The 17,734-nt window shown below is 45.4% G+C and overlaps 1 protein-coding gene across 1 annotated transcript in view; it reads right to left on the bottom strand.

Annotated features, from left to right (window-relative positions):
- DNAH10 (dynein axonemal heavy chain 10) overlaps window positions 1-17,734 on the bottom strand; it is a 149,161-nt gene that overhangs the window by 43,527 nt on the left and 87,900 nt on the right. Inside the window, 11 exon segments of the mRNA XM_032603032.1 lie at window positions 299-466; window positions 797-890; window positions 1,953-2,125; window positions 3,584-3,844; window positions 4,836-4,988; window positions 7,204-7,349; window positions 8,391-8,510; window positions 10,932-11,148; window positions 11,463-11,597; window positions 13,259-13,381; window positions 15,733-15,868. Of these exon segments, the coding sequence (XP_032458923.1) occupies window positions 299-466; window positions 797-890; window positions 1,953-2,125; window positions 3,584-3,844; window positions 4,836-4,988; window positions 7,204-7,349; window positions 8,391-8,510; window positions 10,932-11,148; window positions 11,463-11,597; window positions 13,259-13,381; window positions 15,733-15,868 (1,726 nt within the window).

Here is a 17,734-nt window from a genome sequence, read left to right as displayed (position 1 = left end):
AAGATGAAGATGAATATTAGGGGGGCAGATGAGTGGTTCCCAAAGCTGGCTGTGCATCGGAACCCTGGCACCCTTCATGGGCTTGATGAAGGGAAATGCACAAAGATGGGCCCCAAGGGTCTGTGTTCATCAGACACATTCATCAGACCATTCCCATGCACCACTGGACATGGACACCACTGGATCAGACACAAGCCCACATCCTGAACCGAGAGACAGAGGCATGGGTGTTCTTCCTAGCTCCACCTCCTGGGCACCCATGCAATGCGCTCCGGGAAGAGGTGAGCCCTGTCCGCACCTGGAACAAAGCCTTGGCTGCCTCATAGTCCTGAATGTCTTCATAAATGCGCGTTTCCTCTTCGTGCAGAGCCATCCGGAAGTCTCCAAACAGGATGGGGTCCCTCATCACCACCTCCGCGTCATCCTTAAAATGTACCGTGACCAAGTTGCCTATGTGCTCTTCAACCTGACAATACAAGACCACTTCAGGAAGCCAAACTCAACACCACAGACGTGCTAAGACTTGTCAGAAAAAGAGTGTATGCTAGGATTATCTGAAGTAATTTGCATTCGATTTTTTTCCCCATTGGCTGCAAGGTACTTAATAATCCACCCTACTTTACCTGTTGACTCTCATTATTAGTCTCTATTTTTCTGCAGTGTCCCGTACAAAAAATACATTGAAAAAAATACATTGGGTTTTTTTTTGATTTGTAGCTTTTCTTTTCACCCAGAGAAGAATTTTGTGGTTAGAGTTCTTTTTTTGCATTTGCTGGTCCATATTCAACGTACTGACCAGTTGCTTGTCTGTTTCATTGATTAACCGGTCGTGGAAGACTCTCAGACACTCGTTCCTCCAGACTCTCACCATCTGGGTCACCGTCTGGAACCTACAGGATGGAAGGGGCAAAACCAGCCACAAAGTTATCTAGAGACGAGCAGGCTGAATGCTACTATTTTCAGATGGGCACACAGGGTGCAGAAAAGGACAACACGCCCATAGTCATTTTTTCCCCCTGGTTTCACATTAATTGAAATTTAATGTAAGCTAACAATTTAATTGTGAAGACCATAACGTTGTCATTCATAACTTATCCTGCTGCAGGGAAGAAAAAGAACACTGTCTATAAGTGACATAGATGACCTGAGAACCTGACAGGACTCCTACTTGCTGGAATTTATGAATTTAAAACCAGCAGCAGAGCCGCTGGCAGCTCCCTTTTCTGAGAACCAACTCCAACTGACCCCAATTCTGGGTCTTTTTCTGGTTTCTGGCAAAGAGCTCTCACTCCACCCTAAATACCTAGAGCTGCTCTCTCTGGAACTGCCATTCTGAAACCTTCAAGGGCACCCAAGAGTCAGTGTGGGTATGGGGAAAGTTCCCAATTCATTTTTCAATATTTTGTGGATTCATAACATGAATCCACAAAATTGGAGGATCCCTGCAAATCTACATAGATGAAAGTTTACATTAATGTAAATACACAAATACATCCAGCTTTCATGAGTCAATCTCTAGACCCAGACTTAAATCCCTTCTGTCTTCCATGCTTAACTTCTCCCAAAGACACATATATTGATAATAGAACCAGTTAGCAACTGACAACAATTCAGGTGTATGAAGGAAAGGCTCCACGCGGGCCAATTTCACCTTTAGAACTGAGAACAAATGGTTGTCACAGCGGTCCTACCGCGGGGTTGAACACACCTGTCCACACGGCCACACACCTGCCTCTCCTGGCTCCACCTGCCTTCAACTCAAGGGCTCAAGAGGCATCAGGTCTTAACCAAGCATTTGACTCTGTTCTTTGTTTAATGTAAACAGAAAGACACTGGGTAATTAATTGATACATGGATTCACACCACATTCCTTGATAGCTCCTCTGTCTTAAAAGAATAAGAAAACCCATCGTACTGATGGGACACACTTTAGTGAGAGAAAACAAACTCACCGTTCTGGGTTAGTGAGGACGAGACCGTTAAAAACCCGCGAGAGATCTCGAAGGTTAAAGATGTAGTGGAACTTGGATGGGGTGGGCAGTAGATCCTGAACAATGTTTTTGTAAAGTGCCAAAGTGCAGGATGTCAGCTTGTCACTTACAGCCACAATGCTCTCATGAAACACCTACAGAATGAAAAGAACCCCCCCCCCGAAGTGTCTATCAGTGAATGAATGGATAAGCAAAATGTGGTCCATCCATACCATGGAATATGACTGGGCCCTAAAAAAGAATGAAGCACTGACACCTGCTACACTGATGGATGAGCCTTGAAAACATGATACTCAGTGAAAGAAACCAAACACAGAAGACCACATATTGTATGATTCCATTAATGGGAAATTTCCAGAATAGGAAAATCCATAGAGACAGAACGCAGATCAGTGGTTGCCGGGGGCTGAAGGATAGGATGGAATAACTGCTTTTGGGGGTGATAAAAATATTCTGGAACTAGACAGTGGTGATACTTGTACAACATTGTGAAGGTACTAAATGCCGTTGAACTGTATACTTTAAAATGGCTTTAATAGCTAATCTTATGTTGCATGAATTTTACCATAATTTTTTGAGAGGAGGTAAGAAAACAATTAAAGAAACAGAGAAACTAACCATCTGACCTGCTTTTGTTTCCCTAGATTTTCTCATTAACTGACAAGTCAACGTGATATGAAACCAAAGCCCCAAACCAGCCCTCAGTTTGAGGTTGATTTGACTAGCACAGACCTCACTGTTTTGGAAGCGAATGGCTTAACGTAGGGCATGAACACGCCAGGTGACCACTGATCCCACACCTTTATGTTTCCTGCCTGGCCCTTCGGGACTTTAAGTGTGCAAGCCTGCTTTAGAAAGCAAATGCCAGGATCAGAAGGTCATTATTTAAATGAACGGGTTCCATTTATGGGGGTCACGTAAATCACAACAATAACAGCAATAACTAGTATCTAGTGAGTATCGGACATGTGCTGGGCACTGTGCCACACACTTTACACGCATTTCCTCCTTTCATTCTCCCAAACCCTAGAATTATCTCCCTGTTCCGGAGGAGGATGGGGACTAAAAGCTCTCAAGGGACTTGCCCAAGGAGCAGAATGGGGACTGACTCCAGAGCCCAAGTCCTCTAGTTGGTTCACTGCTGTCACTCAAGGTGGCCTGTGTAACTCAGGGCCACATCACAACTTCCATGGGACCCAGGCAGCTTCATGGGTCCCTTCCTCCATAAAAATACATTACCTATATATCTTATTATATATATTATATTCTTTATATTATTATATATATTATATAAATATATTACATGTTATTTCTAGAAAACTATACTTATACATCATTTTATTTAATTACAATGAAATATATTATCTTACATATATATTATGACTGCCTTGGTATAAAGATGAATATAATCCAGGCCGAATTATATTGATTCCTTTCTTCTGGTTTTGAAAGAAATGAAAACATGTTCACGGTCCCCTAGAAGCACCGTGGGCTGTAGGCATTGTGTTTGCGGGCCAGACGCACACATTGCTACCACGTTTCTACCCAACACATGGCCCTCCGGTTTAGACTTCTAATTAAAATCAAATTACCGAGGTATGGCCTTTGAGGATGGAGGAATAAATTAAGTGCAAAGACTCCTCTGAAGGAAATGGAATGTTGAAGACACTGAACAGCGAAATAAATCTCGGGTCGACTTCGTTGCGGCCTCCCCCCGCGTTCCCCATCGCGGCAATAAGGCCAAAGTCTCGGATGCTTTTACGGTTCAGCTCCTTCCCCCGGTCGTACAGGTAGCCTTTTTCCAACAGCAGTTTCAGCAGGGCAATCGGCTGCTGTGTGCCATATTCGTCCACCTTGATTTTTTTTTTTTTAAAGAAAAGGAAGAACAGTGGTATCATAAAGCAGAACTCAGCAACGCCTCTGCTGCCCACCTAAACTAAATCTCACCTCTCCTCTCACTCTCTCGGAGCACTCTGGCTTGAGTTTCATTGGGCTTCTCAGAGCTTGCAGTTCTATATATTCATTTGTAATTTTTTAGAAATCTGTGTCCCTGTCTAGACTGTAAGCTCCCTGAGGGCAGGAACTATATACGTTTTGCTCACCACTTCACAGCACCAGTCCCATAGGAGGTGCTCCATAAATATATCAGTTGGATGGATGGATGGAAAAACAAGTGTGTGGATGGCTGGCTGGATGCAAAGATAGACAGATGCAAAGATGGATGGGTGCATGCATGGATGCACAGATGCATGGATGGGTGGATGGATGTGTGGATGGATGCATGGATGGATCCTGGCTTTGCAAACAGTCCATCTGGAAGATAGATATTTCAGGGAAAAAAATGGTTCTGCAGAAAAGATATAAATCTAAATCCCAGTGCTAAGAAAACTTTGCACCTCTCAGGCTCTGGCCCCAGAAACACACCCTTTGTGCACGCCAAAATTCCCTTTCCTTGATAAATGCAGAGGAATCCTGAGGAAGTGCCTGCCCTCATGCTTCCCAGGCTTCCCGAAGCCCATGCTTTCGGGCCGAGAGCAGCATTACTACCCGAAGTACAGCTCATTTGGAAACCTCTCGCTCAAACATATGCTGAATATAGCTCAGAGGCTGCCTTGCTACCTACTTCCCTCCTTTGAGAAACTACGGAACACAATCTAAGGAAAGGGTCTCTCTGGTTAAGAAGACACTTCCTGTCACACTGTCCCTTAAGCTGACTCCTCGTAACCTGGGCCCTGCGGACATTGTGCAGAACAAAGACAGGCGTTCTCACACTCATCCACTCCACGCACACATGGCCACACAAACACAGCACACTACCCCGCCCCTGCCGTTAACCCCACCAACCTTTGGCATGTTCATGTCATCCATGAACACCAGGAGGCGTTTCCCCATGGGTGGGCCGTACGTGTCTTTGGTTCGTTTTTCCACGTTGGCTTCTAAATTTCTTTGGATATCCATGGACGTGGTGCGGGAGGAGAAACTGACCATTAACACAATCTGAAACAGGAAGAGATTATTCCAAAGGTGGTCTTTCTTTTTTCACAGTACCTGCAGGGAACGTTTGATCGTAAGCTAGCATCTCTTTTGCAAATTCGTTGGTATCTGAACTAACTTTTTTACAACCCAACGTGAGTCTGAACTTCATTCTATTTTGGAGCGCTAAAGCAAGAATTCCTCTTCCCTTTTGGCAGGTTGTATGAAGCAATAACTGGTCGCCAGGTGTGACAGCGTGGACTTCTAACCGGGCGACCTCAGCACCATCACTTAACCTTTCAGAGCCTCGTTTTTCTCATCTGAAAGATGATTTTAATGACATCTTCTTTGACTACTTCATAGAGTGACTTTATCATGTGAGATGAAATACACCCAGGTGTTCTCAAAACGACAAAGCAGTATTCAAACATAAGTTACTATCATGCCTGCTACATCTTAATAAATAAGTCAAAGACAGCGTGAACAGTCACTAGTTAGTCCTTGGAAGTAACCACTGAGAGAAAGGTGAGGGAGGCCCCCCGATCCCTGTGTGGGGCGCACATCCTCACGCACTCATACTTGGGGCTTCTCCCCTGCCCCTTCTTAGAGCGACGGGTGAGAGTTCACTGACCAGTGGCTCCGACACTTAATTATGCATCAGAGGCACCTGGAGGGCAGCCTGATGGGGTCCCATCCTCAGAGTTTCCGATTCAGTAGGTCCCAGTGGTACAAGAAAGTTTTCAGGTGATGCTTATGCTGTGGGTCCAGGGACCACACTTTCGGAACCGCTGCGTTAGATGACACCCTTCTACAAGGTGTCCACAAGGGCAGCTGCACCTGAGCTGAACATCTGAAGGTGAATGTGCTTCTCTTTGTCATGGACGTATCCAGATATGTCTTGTTGGGCCGATAAGCGCCAGCTGCTGAGTCCCGGTGGGAAGGGTCACAGCGGGGGGGCTTCTGAACACGGGTTCCCTTTGCTCCATAAACTGGTAGGTCCTTCTGGCTGTAAACATCCTTCGTGTGCCCTCCACAATGGCATTCTCAGAGCTAAATAAACCATGCCTGCACGTGCTGGTATGTGAGTGACCTTGACCATCCATTCGTGGGCAGTGCAACCCAGTCCCGCCCACATCCCTTACGTGCCCATCGCCAAGCTGGGCTGACCACTCCCCGGCCCAGAGGGCCACGTGGCTTCCCGGAGCCTCTTTGCTCCTGGAGGCACCAGCCTAAGGGAGAGTCAGAGGAAAGCAGTGGGGAACTGTCTCCCCTCTGAGGTTCCAGAAGGCCAGAACAGGAATTGGGAACTTAAATGACGGGCAACATTAACAAGGAACTGAGTGAGTGTGCGGACTGGGGACAAATCTATGACATCTGGAGATCCTGAGTCACAGGCAGCTTCTTGCAGGAGATGAGAGTCTTTACATGGTTATTAAACATAAAGCAGAACTTGTTTAAAGCCAAGAGAGCTGCAGTGGTGAGCAGGTGGGCCCCATAGGACCACTCTGAGTACGCAGAAAGGAGAAATGCCGTGCTCTTTCATAACGTCTCGGTGCACCCGGCACATTCTGCACGATCGTGTTTCCTGTACTCATTTTCGCGTTTTGTCTCCCCTCCTAACAAGATCGGGCCTTAACAGCCTTGTTCACTGTCGTTTGCCCTGGGGCACCCAGACCCTCCTACGTTTGACATGTGGCTGGAGGAAGGAGGGGAGAAACCACAAAGTGGTGATGAGGAATGTGAATGCCAGCCTCCAGACGACTCCCAAGCACCCTCACCTCCAGGCACCCACACCCTGTGTAGCCCCCTCCCATGCTGTATCAGGGTGGGCCCTGGTGGTTTCTGTGTGACCCACAGAATGTGGCAGAAGCGATGGTGCGTGATTTCCCGGGTCATATGAAGCACTGCAGCATCTGCTTTGATATCCTGTACGTTCATTCTGCGGGGAGCCAGCTACCATGTCAAGAGGACACCAGCAGCCCTTGGAGAGGCCCACGCGGTGGGGAACTGAGGCCGACCATTTCAGAAGAGGGTCCTCCAGCCACAGTCAAGCCTTCAGATGACCACAGCCCTGGCCAACCTTGCGATCTCATGAGAGAGCCTGGGCTAGAACTACCCAGCTAGCCCACTCCCAGATTCCTGACCTGCAGAAACTGACATAGTGTTTGTTGTATGAGCTGCTTTGTGTTGGGGTAATTTGTTACGTGGCGATAGATAACAGATACACATAATGACTTACATTAGTCTCGTCGTTCAGGTTTTTAAGAAAGTTCTGGGTAGTGGCTGTCTTGGAGGTGCCAGATTCACCAACCAAAAGAACAGGTTGCCTAATTTTAACCATTTGTTCCAGCGTCCAGGTAGTACGGGTTGTATCCACTGTGTGAACTAAAATATATGAAGAACAGGAGCACCACAGAAATGCCAACAAGGTATGCATTGGGCAACCTGGAGCTTCACAGGATCCCATAAATCCCAAAAAAAGCATCAGCAAAAACCCAAGAGGTGACCTTGAAAACGTATATATGGGTGAAATCATCTTAGGAGAACCTCACTACCCCAACCATTATTTTTAATAGCTTTATGGAGGTATAACCCACATACCATAAAATTCACTCCAATTTTAAGTGTACAATTTGATGAGTTTGATACCTTTCTACAGCTGTGTCATCATCACCACATCCAGGTGTAGAACACCCAAACGGTTTTAATATCCCATTCTGATTTATACTCAGGATATTAAAAACTCAGCTTCTCCACTGCATACGTCACTCACTTATCACTTATCAGGATTTGGCTTCCTGACCAACAATTTCCTCTGACGAGAGCATGAAGCCTCAAAGTCAGGTCTGGCTTACTCCTGCGTTGGCAATTTTTAATCCTGATTGGTTCCTGAGAAAATACATACACCTCACTCTAAAAGAACTCTATACAAACCAAAATCAGATATTCGTTATGTGAAATGCCTCAGCCTCTATGTTATCCAAGTAGCCAGAGGTGTGCACGTAAAATACGACTCAGTACACAAAGCCCATGGTACGCGACCCCTCAAGGCGGCATCTCTTACGAAACACTGCCTTGTTCATTCCACTTTCACTCCTTCCTTCGTCCCTCCCCACGCCCAGCCAGCTCTATGGGGCAGAAGGGAGCCTGTGCAAAGCAACGGGAAGCAGACCGGCACCCTACCTCTTGCCCCGACCTGTCAGGATCCGCCTGGCCAGGGAAAGAGTTGAGAGGCACAGCCAGCAGCACATAAAAGGAATCCAAAGTGCCGCCCTCTTGGAAAAGCCCATGGCTCACGTTCCTCAGTTTCTCCCAACCAGCACTCCGGGTGGGACTCAGAGTACCACAGGGACCTCAGAATCTTTTTCCCTTCCTCACAGAACGAGAGCCAGACACGCTTAAACCGAGGGTTTGGTTCTCACTTACCCAGGATGTCAATAAATTTCCTCTCACGGGAATGAACATACTCTGGAACTAATTTATTCCATGGTATCCATTTCTTCTGTGTGGGATCAAAATGAAAGTCAAACAAGGTTGGAAGGTGACCTGTAACAAACAGTGGTCTGTTTCACTTCGATCGTGGACATGGAAATACAGGATCAGCTTTGGCTCATGCTTGAAATGAACTAATGCTATTTGCTCCCCGGACAGAAACTTAATTGAATAGATAGATAAGGATGGATGGATGGATAGATGCATGGATGGATGGATGGATGGATGGATGGGTAGATAGAGATAGATAAAAATGGATGGATGGATAAAGATAGATAGATAGATAGATTTAAATGTAACTGGGCTAGGGAACCCAGGAAAAGGCTCAGAAGGGAGGGGATTGGAAGTCAGAGCTGTGGACATGGTGAAAAGTCTCATTAAGAGTGAAAAGAGGGTCTAGGACCAAATCCTGATGTGAGGGAGGGGCAGAGGAAGGAGACTCAACAAAGGAGACTTTGAGGGCATGGCCAGGATGGAGCAGGATGGAGGAAGAACGTTTTCAGAAGGCAGAAAGTGGTACCATGTCCGATGCTGGGACAAGGTCGGGGAAGCAAAGCCCAGAAGGGGTCACCAGATCCGGTAACGAGAAGGCAGTGCATGTGCAGTTTGGGAGGAGCAGTTTGGGTAGAGATGTCTGAGAGCCTGTGGGATGGGATTGGCAGAGAGGGACAGATGGAAAATATAGGCGAAAGAGGAGAAAACCAGTGAAGCCAGGAGCCTGATGAGGAGGGTGTGGGTAGACCTCAAAGCACAGGGCAGGTCCAGCTGGGAACTGGTCTCCTTTCCCCTGAGAAAGGAGACAGGAGAAGATGGGGGCTGGAAAAATTCCTATCTGACCGTGTCCATTTTTCCTGTTGAAGGAAGAAGGCAGGTCACCTGCAGAGAGAGGGGAGAGGGCCATGTGGAGATTTGGAGAAAAAGGGAGATGAACTGCCCCTGTGGGGACAGGAGAGGGAGTTCAAGTTCAAGACTGAATTTATGGAGGTGCCAGGCTTTGTGGTTGTGTGAATGTCTCAGTATCCCTCAGCCCCTGGAGAGGCAGAGAAAGCAGGCTTGGGTTTTCTCAGAGAGATTCGACAGAAGGGCAATTAGGCAAGAGGGGTTGAAGCGACAGGGCGGCAGGAGAGGATTCAGAAGGTTCAGAAGGTGGTAGGAAGAATGGCAGGGGGCGGGGGACAGTCCCCACGAGGCCAACTGGGGTCACGTGCGGCAGGAATCACAGAAGCCGACTGTGAAGCAGGGAGTGGGAGGTATGCATTTATGATGCAGACAGAACTGTGCCAGGTGTTATGAGCTAGGATGATGTCGAGGGACCCGGATCCTGGAGCTGAGTGCAGAAGGCATCTGGAAGGGGGTTGTCTACACGGCCATTCAAGTCCCCAAGATGAGAGCAAACTAGGGAGAAAGACCAGACCGGGACCAGCATCATCTCTGATGGCAGCAGCACGTAGCCGGCATGGTAGGCATAGCTGGGAAGCACCCCCCGAGCCCGCCGCCAAAGGAGACTCAGGGTCCCAAGAAAGTACAAGCAAACTACTCCCCAAAAGACCATAGGGTTTTTTTTAATTGGGGTATAGTTGTTTTACAATGTTGTGTTAGTTTCTACTGTACAGAGAAGTGGAGTTCCCTGTGCTACACAGCAGGTTCTCATTAGGACCTATTTTATATATTTTAGTGTATATATGTCAGTCCCAATCTCCCAATTCATCCCATCCCCCGCTTTCCTCCCTTGGTGTCTGAACAAAGACCAAAGACTTTTAAAACATCTTTTATTTGCTCAATGACTCTCCACTAGAAAGACCTACGATCATTTTACTTTGCGCTTTAAAAAGAACAGCCCAGGTAATGATTACAGAATACAACTTGGGTCTCCCTGCCAAGCCATATTCAAATGTCATTAAGAGACAGACAAAGAAGGACCCTAGTGTCAGCTATAGTTCTTGGAGAATGCCACATTTTCATCATATATGGTTCTTTGAGGATGCACATTTTTCATGCAAACAGTTAAACCTTACTATAATGATTTCCTATGAATGGTCTGCAAACCCACACGTGATTGTCTCCTGTGCAAATACTCAGGAATAGAGCAGATGAATTAAGCGGTGGAATTTTAGAGAGAAAAAAAAAGAGAGAGAGAGAGAAGCCCAAAGGAGAAGAACTTCAAAGGCAAGCACAATGTGAAAATTTTAAAGAGCTTAAACAGAGTGAAGGAAGCAAGTGCCTAAGCTAGGGGGGAAAAGGGTAGACTCAGAAACAAAGGCCATCCCAGGGAGCTGGGCTCTGCTATACCAGTTCACGCATTTGAACGTCTCCTGACGGTACCACCGGGTGCTCTGACCGTTGCACATTTCTCTACAGGAGCAAACAACCTGGAAAACCCATACAGGCATACATATGGAAAAGCAAGGTCACGTCCTCTTAAAAACCTAACCAAAAACATTCTGAGCAGGAAAACAAGCTACCTTTGGTTCCTACCTGGCAGCTCCCCAGGGTTGGCCCAAACCCCTTCCGTATCAGCAGTAGGCAAAGAAGCGATGCGTTTAATACATTCATCAAATTTAGCCCTTCCATCCTCGAGCAGGGCAGCGCCCAGAGAGCAGCACAGAGCCTCTATGAAGTAGCATTCCAGAACATCGCGGTCCTCGATTTCTCCCTCTAGTAACGAATCCAGCATCTTGGTTAACTGGGTTACCTGGTTCACAAGAAAACACCTGGGTCCGTCCATATATTCCACACACCCCCACCAGGGTCAGTTCTGGTCATAAATCCCGGGATCCCAGATCCCAAAGCGGCGGGAACTATATGACTCACCATATTGGTTTCAACAGATGGAGCCCAGTATCTTGTCTTGCACAGGGTCACAAAAGGAAGTATTGTGTCTTCCTTGTCAGTAGCTGGCAATGTTAGAACTTACCCATCTGGCATCTTTGCTCCCCTTGAAAGCCCACTGGGGGGGTCCATCTTTAGGGAAGAATTTCTTTTTTGCCGACAAAGATCCTTACTTACCATATTTAGGCTTGTCTGCGGAACTATGGTCTTCAGCTTCTCTCCTTGTCTTCCATCCACTATTCCTTCCGTTATCACATCAATGAGATAGGGTACATATTTCTCAAACAGAGTCTGTAAATCACCTTGCTCCACCTATAAAAGAGCAGAATTTCAAAGCATTTTCAAGGGTTCCTTTATTTAAATGCAAGTTCGTGGGAAGCTTTGCTTGTAAAAAGAGGGGGCGAGAGGGAACTTCCCTGGTGGTCCAGTGGCTACGAGTCCATGCTCCCAATGCAGGGGGCCAGGGTTCGATCCCTGGTCAGGGAACTAGATCCCACATGCCACAAATAAGAGTTCGCAGGCTGCAACTAAAGATCCCGTGTGCCACAACTAAGACCCGCCTGGCGCAGTCAAATAAATAAATAAATATTAAAAAAAAAAGAGGGGGTGAGAAATATTTTCTGATGAATGAGAAATTTGGCAGGTGAGTAAACTCTGATAACTCATATATTTGTAGAGAAATTTGTCCTTTATAATGCTCTTTCATTTCATCATGAAGCCTTTGATTTCACTGACCTGGGAGGGAGGTGCCATAAAAGGTCCCATTTGATAGAAAAAGCACAGGTTATCTTAGAGTTCAAAAGACATGGCCACAGTCGTTGAGCAAAGAGTGCAAAGCAGTGGAAGGTCCTCCTCCCTACCAAGGCATTGATGACCACCAGGGATTGCATGGGTGGTCATCCCCCATTCGACAGTGTGCCTCAAATGGTCCCATCATGTTTCCCTTGGTCTTCTTCGGGGTAATTATGTCCTAGTGGTTTCCAATTCACCATCAGCCTAGTGGTCCTTCTAGAGATGCATCCTGTGTGGTCATGGCATCCCAGGTGTGGTCAAGCCACAACGTTCACATGACTGTCACATCTATCTCTGCAGCTTTCAATGAAGCCTACCATTAAGACAATACACATTTTTGAGCAGCCATGTGATACGTCACAGGGTTTGAGGTCAACTGAAACCATCGGATCTCAATTCCATGACAAACTAGGTCCTTCACACACTGTACTCGTCCAACTGAGCAAAGCAGGAGAAGCTGGGCACCTAACAGAGACAAGTCTCCCAGCGCCTGGGCTTGGCTGGATAAGGGGCTGCCAACTACAATGCATAAACCAAATTTGGCCTGCCACCTGTTTTTGTAAATAAAGTTTTATTGGTACATTGCTATGCCCATTCATGTACTGTGGCTGCTTTCCTACCACAATGGTGGGGTTTTGTAGTTGCAAAGAAACCATATGGCCCGCAAAGCCTAAACTATCTACTCTCTACTCTTTCACAGAAAAAATTTGTCGCCCCCTGGTCTAGACTATCAAAATCACTACCTATCCCACCTGCTGTGAATTATCTGGAAATCTAATAAGGGTGTCTTCCATGTTTTTTATTTTTATTTTTTTTGCGGTACACGGGCCTCTCACTGCTGTGGCCTCTCCCGTTGCGGAGCACAGGCTCCGGACGCGCAGGCTCAGCGGCCGTGGCTCACGGGCCCAGCCGCTCGGCGGCATGTGGGATCTTCCCGGACCGGGGCACGAACCCGTGTCCCCTGCGACGGCAGGCGGACTCCCAACCACTGCGCCACCAGGGAAGCCCCGGGTGTCTTCCATGTTTTTATCCAACTTATTGATAACATTAAGTGCTCAAGATCCTGGGCAGGTCAAGGTCAAGGTCATGGCCTTCAACAACAAACATCCCTCTGAGTTATTTTTATCCAACTAGCCACCAATACTAGTAACTGGTAAGTTCATTTTGGGAATAATTTTCACCTTGTTTTGTATTCGATTAACCCATTTCTTCCAGTACGGTTGATATTTCAAGTTTTTAGGATCCACATAAACCATTCCACATCGAGACACAGTCGCAGGGGAGGCATACTGTAAATCTCCAACCTGGAGAAATAAACAAAATCAGTGTTTTCTACAGCTACAGACAACTGGAATACATGTTTTAAAGCCGTTGCTTGTACAAAGTTTTTACAAATGCATAAAACCCAAGTCATACCCCAATTAACACAGCTTTTATGAGGTTTCTAATTGAACACTTAGGTTTATCATGGGAAGATTATGCATCTCTGATGTAGCACTTTTTAAGTTTCTTTTACCATAAAATTAATATGAAAATTAACATGCTGTAGAATATCTGGCCAAAATTAAAAAGTATAAAGAAGAAAATAAGTTAACCAAAATCCCACCATCAAGAAACAAACACTGTTTTGGGGTGTTTTCCTTTCAGTCTTTTTTCTTTATTTTTTATAACATAATTGAGATCAGGGAATATGAAACTTAATAAGTATGCATCTAACAGCAACATGAACACACCAGTCTCTCTTTATCTGAAAAAAAGACACAGTTCAGTCAGTCAATAAAATAATGATATGCATAAATACTCATACATCGACAAATTTTGCAGGCCAAGTTAGGAATGGTGTTAGCACTAAGCTAGAGTGAAAGCAAGTCTCAGGACCACAGCTCTGAAACAGGTTCAGAGGATATGATAGAAAGTTTGAAAAATGTAAGATAAGATAAAGGCAAATAGTGAGAGAGAGAGAGGAAAAAAAAAAGGCAACTATAAACTCCAGCCAAAAGAAATGGCTCTAAAAGAAAGTAAATGTATCACAGTTCCTGGATTTCTTGCTTCACTAGCAAGTATATCACAGTATACTAGTTGGCTCTACAGTAAATATTTCCTAATTCATAATGATGTAAAGATGTTTACTGGTTTAACTGACTTAGCAGTATAGTATTCTATGGAGGGGAGGTGGGCTGATGGTATAAAAGATGAACCCTCACTTTCATAGCAGTCAGTCAACAGATAATGTGTAACCTTGATAAAGGAAGAAACAGCACGCAAAGTGGGTTCCTTTAGACACTAGAGTAACCATCAGAAGAGACAACTCAAGTGTGAAATGTAGTTACCTCTGGGATACCGTAAGGAGGGATGAGGGCAGCAGGTAGAAGAACAGAGTTGTACTCATCATAAATTCTTCTGCATTGTTTGGGTTTTCTTCAATCATCTATATTTATAGCTATTTTAATAAACATTTTAGTCTACAAATAACAAATGCGGGAGACGGTGTGGAGAAAAGGGAACCCTCCTACACCGCTGGTGGGAATGTAAGTTGGTGCAGCCACTGTGAAGAACAGTATGGAGGTTCCTTAAAAAAACTAAAAATAGAGCTACTATATGATCCAGCAATCCCACTCCTGGGCATAAATCTGGACAAAACTATAATTCAAAAAGATACATGTACCACAGTGTTCACTGCAGCACTATTTACAATGGCCAAGACATGGAAACAACCTAAATTTCCATCGATAGATGAGTGGATAAAGATGTGGTACATATATACAATGGAATACTACTCAGCCATGAAAAAGAATGAAATAATGCCATTTGCAGCAACATGGATGGACCTAGAGATTATCACACTAAGTGAAGTAGGTCAGAAGGAGAAAGACAAATACCATATGATATCACTTATACGTGGAATCTAAAATATGACACAAGTGAACTTATTTACAAAACAGAAACACACTCACAGACATAGAGAACAGAATTGTGGTTGCCAAGGGGGAGGGGGATGGGGGAGGAATGGATTGGGAGTTTGGGATTAGCAGATGCAAACTATTATACATAGGATGGATAAACAACAAGGTCCCACTATATAGCACAGGGAACTATATTCAGTATCCTGTGATAAACCATAATGGAAAAGAATATGAAAAAGAATGTACATAAATGTATAACTAAATCACTCTGCTGAACAGAAGAAATCAACACAACATTGTAAATCAACTATACTTCAACAAAATAAATTTTTTAAAAAATAAACATTTTAGGGGCTTCCCTGGTGGTACAGTGGTTAAGAATCTGCCTGCCAATGCAGGGGACACAGATTTGATCCCTGGTCCAGGAAGATCCCACATGCAGCGGAGCAACTAAGCCCGTGCCCCACAACTACTGAGCCCACGTGCCACAACTACTGAAGCCTGCACGCCTAGAGCCCATGCTCTGCAACAAGAGAAGCCACCACAATGAGAAGCCTGCACACCACAACGAAGAGTAGCCCCCGCTCGCCACAACTAGAGAAAGCCCACGTGTGTCGATGAAGACCCGAAGCAGCCAAAAATAAATTTAAAAAGTTAAAAATGTAAATAAAAAATTGAAAGTTAAAAAATAAACATTTTAAATTTTAATTAAAAGAAAGACATATTTGAAATTATTTTTCATCACTACTTGCCTCGAAGAGCAGGGCACAGTGTGCTTGAAGCCGAATACGCTCACCATTGGCCAACGTCAGCAGCTTGTTGTCGTCCATCACAGAATTCATGTTCTCCACCCACAGAGCGTCCACATCACCATCAAATAAAATATACCTGCAGCAACCAGAGAAAAGTGAGCCATGTAAGGCTTCCAACTATGGAACTTGGTGCGACCTCCCTGTTCATGTTGAACGTCTTTTCCCAGGGTTTCCTTTTCATTTTTTTTTCTTGCGGTACGTGGGCCTCTCACTGTTGTGGCCTCTCCCGTTGCGGAGCACAGGCTCCGGGCGCGCAGGCTCAGCGGCCATGGCTCACGGGCCCAGCCGCTCCGCGGCATGTGGGATCTTCACGGACCCGGGCACGAACCCACGTCCCCTGCATCGGCAGGCGGACTCTCAACCACTGCGCCACCAGGGAAGCCCCTTTTTTTCTCTTTTAAAGATATTTTTTTTTTTTGGTGTGGACCATTTTTAAAGTCTTTATTGAATTTGTTACAATATTGCTTCTGTCTTATGTTTTGGTTTTTCGGCCACGAGGCATGTGGGATCTTAGCTCCCCGACCAGGGATCGAACCTGCACCCCCTGCATTGGAAGGCGAAGTCTTAACCACTGGACCGCCAGGGAAATCCCACAGGGTTTTCTAACCAGGATCTGAGAGAGAGCACCCTACTTGGTGCTTATAATAGTTTTATATATATATATATATATATATATATATATATATATATATATATATATATATATATATAAACTATTCGAGTTAGTCACCAACATTTAAGAATCAGGAAACCTGACCCGACAATCTGGATTCCCTGCTTCCCTGGCAAACAGGAAGGTCTGACAGTACAGACTTGCATTCCCACATGGGAACGATGTGCTGCTGCTGGTAGCAGCTGCCCATGAAGACACAGTGTCCCAGTCCACCTCATTCTTTTCTTAAATCTGAGCATCAGCTGCTACTTACCGCTGGTTTGGACACCTAGTCCTCTTATGGTCAAGTTAAAAGGATTTCATATATCCATGTGTATGGGATTGAATGGTGGCCCCCATAAGATAGGTCTATCCAGAAGCTGTGAGTGTGACCTTATTTGGAAAAAAGGTCTTTGCAGATATAATTAAGGTAAGGATCTTGAGATGAGATCATCCTGGATTATCCAACAAGTATCCTTACATCGGGGGAAGCCACATGAAGACGGAGGCCGAGATTGGAGGGATGCGGCCATAAGCCAAGCAATGCCTGGGGTCACTAAAGCTGTCAAAGGCAAGGGAGGACCTTGCTCTAGAATCTTCAGAGGCAGTGCTGCCCCGTCTTTGTTTCAGACTTCTGGCCTCCAGAAATGATGAAGAATAAATTTCTGGGTGGTATTTTTTTAGCCACCCAGTTAATGGTAATTTGTTACAGAGGCCCTGCAGAAGCTAATACACCATGTAACTTGGCCCATTTCACTCCCTGATGCTACCTGCTGGGCCCCTAGGAGCATCTGCATTTGCAAAGCCCTGGTTTACGCACCATCCTTCCTGGCAGGAGATCTACTTTGGCTTCAGGGCCTCCGGTGTTCAAGCTACATGACCCTTCAGTTCTGTGGCTATAATGGGTCACATCACAGTAAAGCCCAGCTCCAATGGAGACTGTGTTGGACAGGGGGATTCTACTGTGTTGGAAAGCTGATTTCATATCGCTTCCATTTAAATCACTGATATGAGTAGTTGGATTTTTCCAGCATTAACCTTTTGGTTTATTTTCTTCCAGTATTTTTTTTTAACTTTTTTATCTTAAATAATTTCAAACTTACAGAGCGGCAAGAATAGACTAGTGCAAAGAAGTGCCATACGCCCTTCAACCAGATTCTCCAGTTGTTAATTTTGCCCCGTGGATGCTCTTTTGCTCTCTCTCTCTGTTTTCCTGAATCATTTGAAAATAAGTTGCGGACATGACGCCCTGTATTCCTAAATGCTTAAGCACGTGTTTCCTAAGAACAA

Source organism: Phocoena sinus, chromosome 14 (genome assembly GCF_008692025.1).
Source record: "Phocoena sinus isolate mPhoSin1 chromosome 14, mPhoSin1.pri, whole genome shotgun sequence".
NCBI lineage: Eukaryota > Metazoa > Chordata > Mammalia > Artiodactyla > Phocoenidae > Phocoena > Phocoena sinus.
This window is presented reverse-complemented; position numbering and strand designations above follow the sequence as displayed.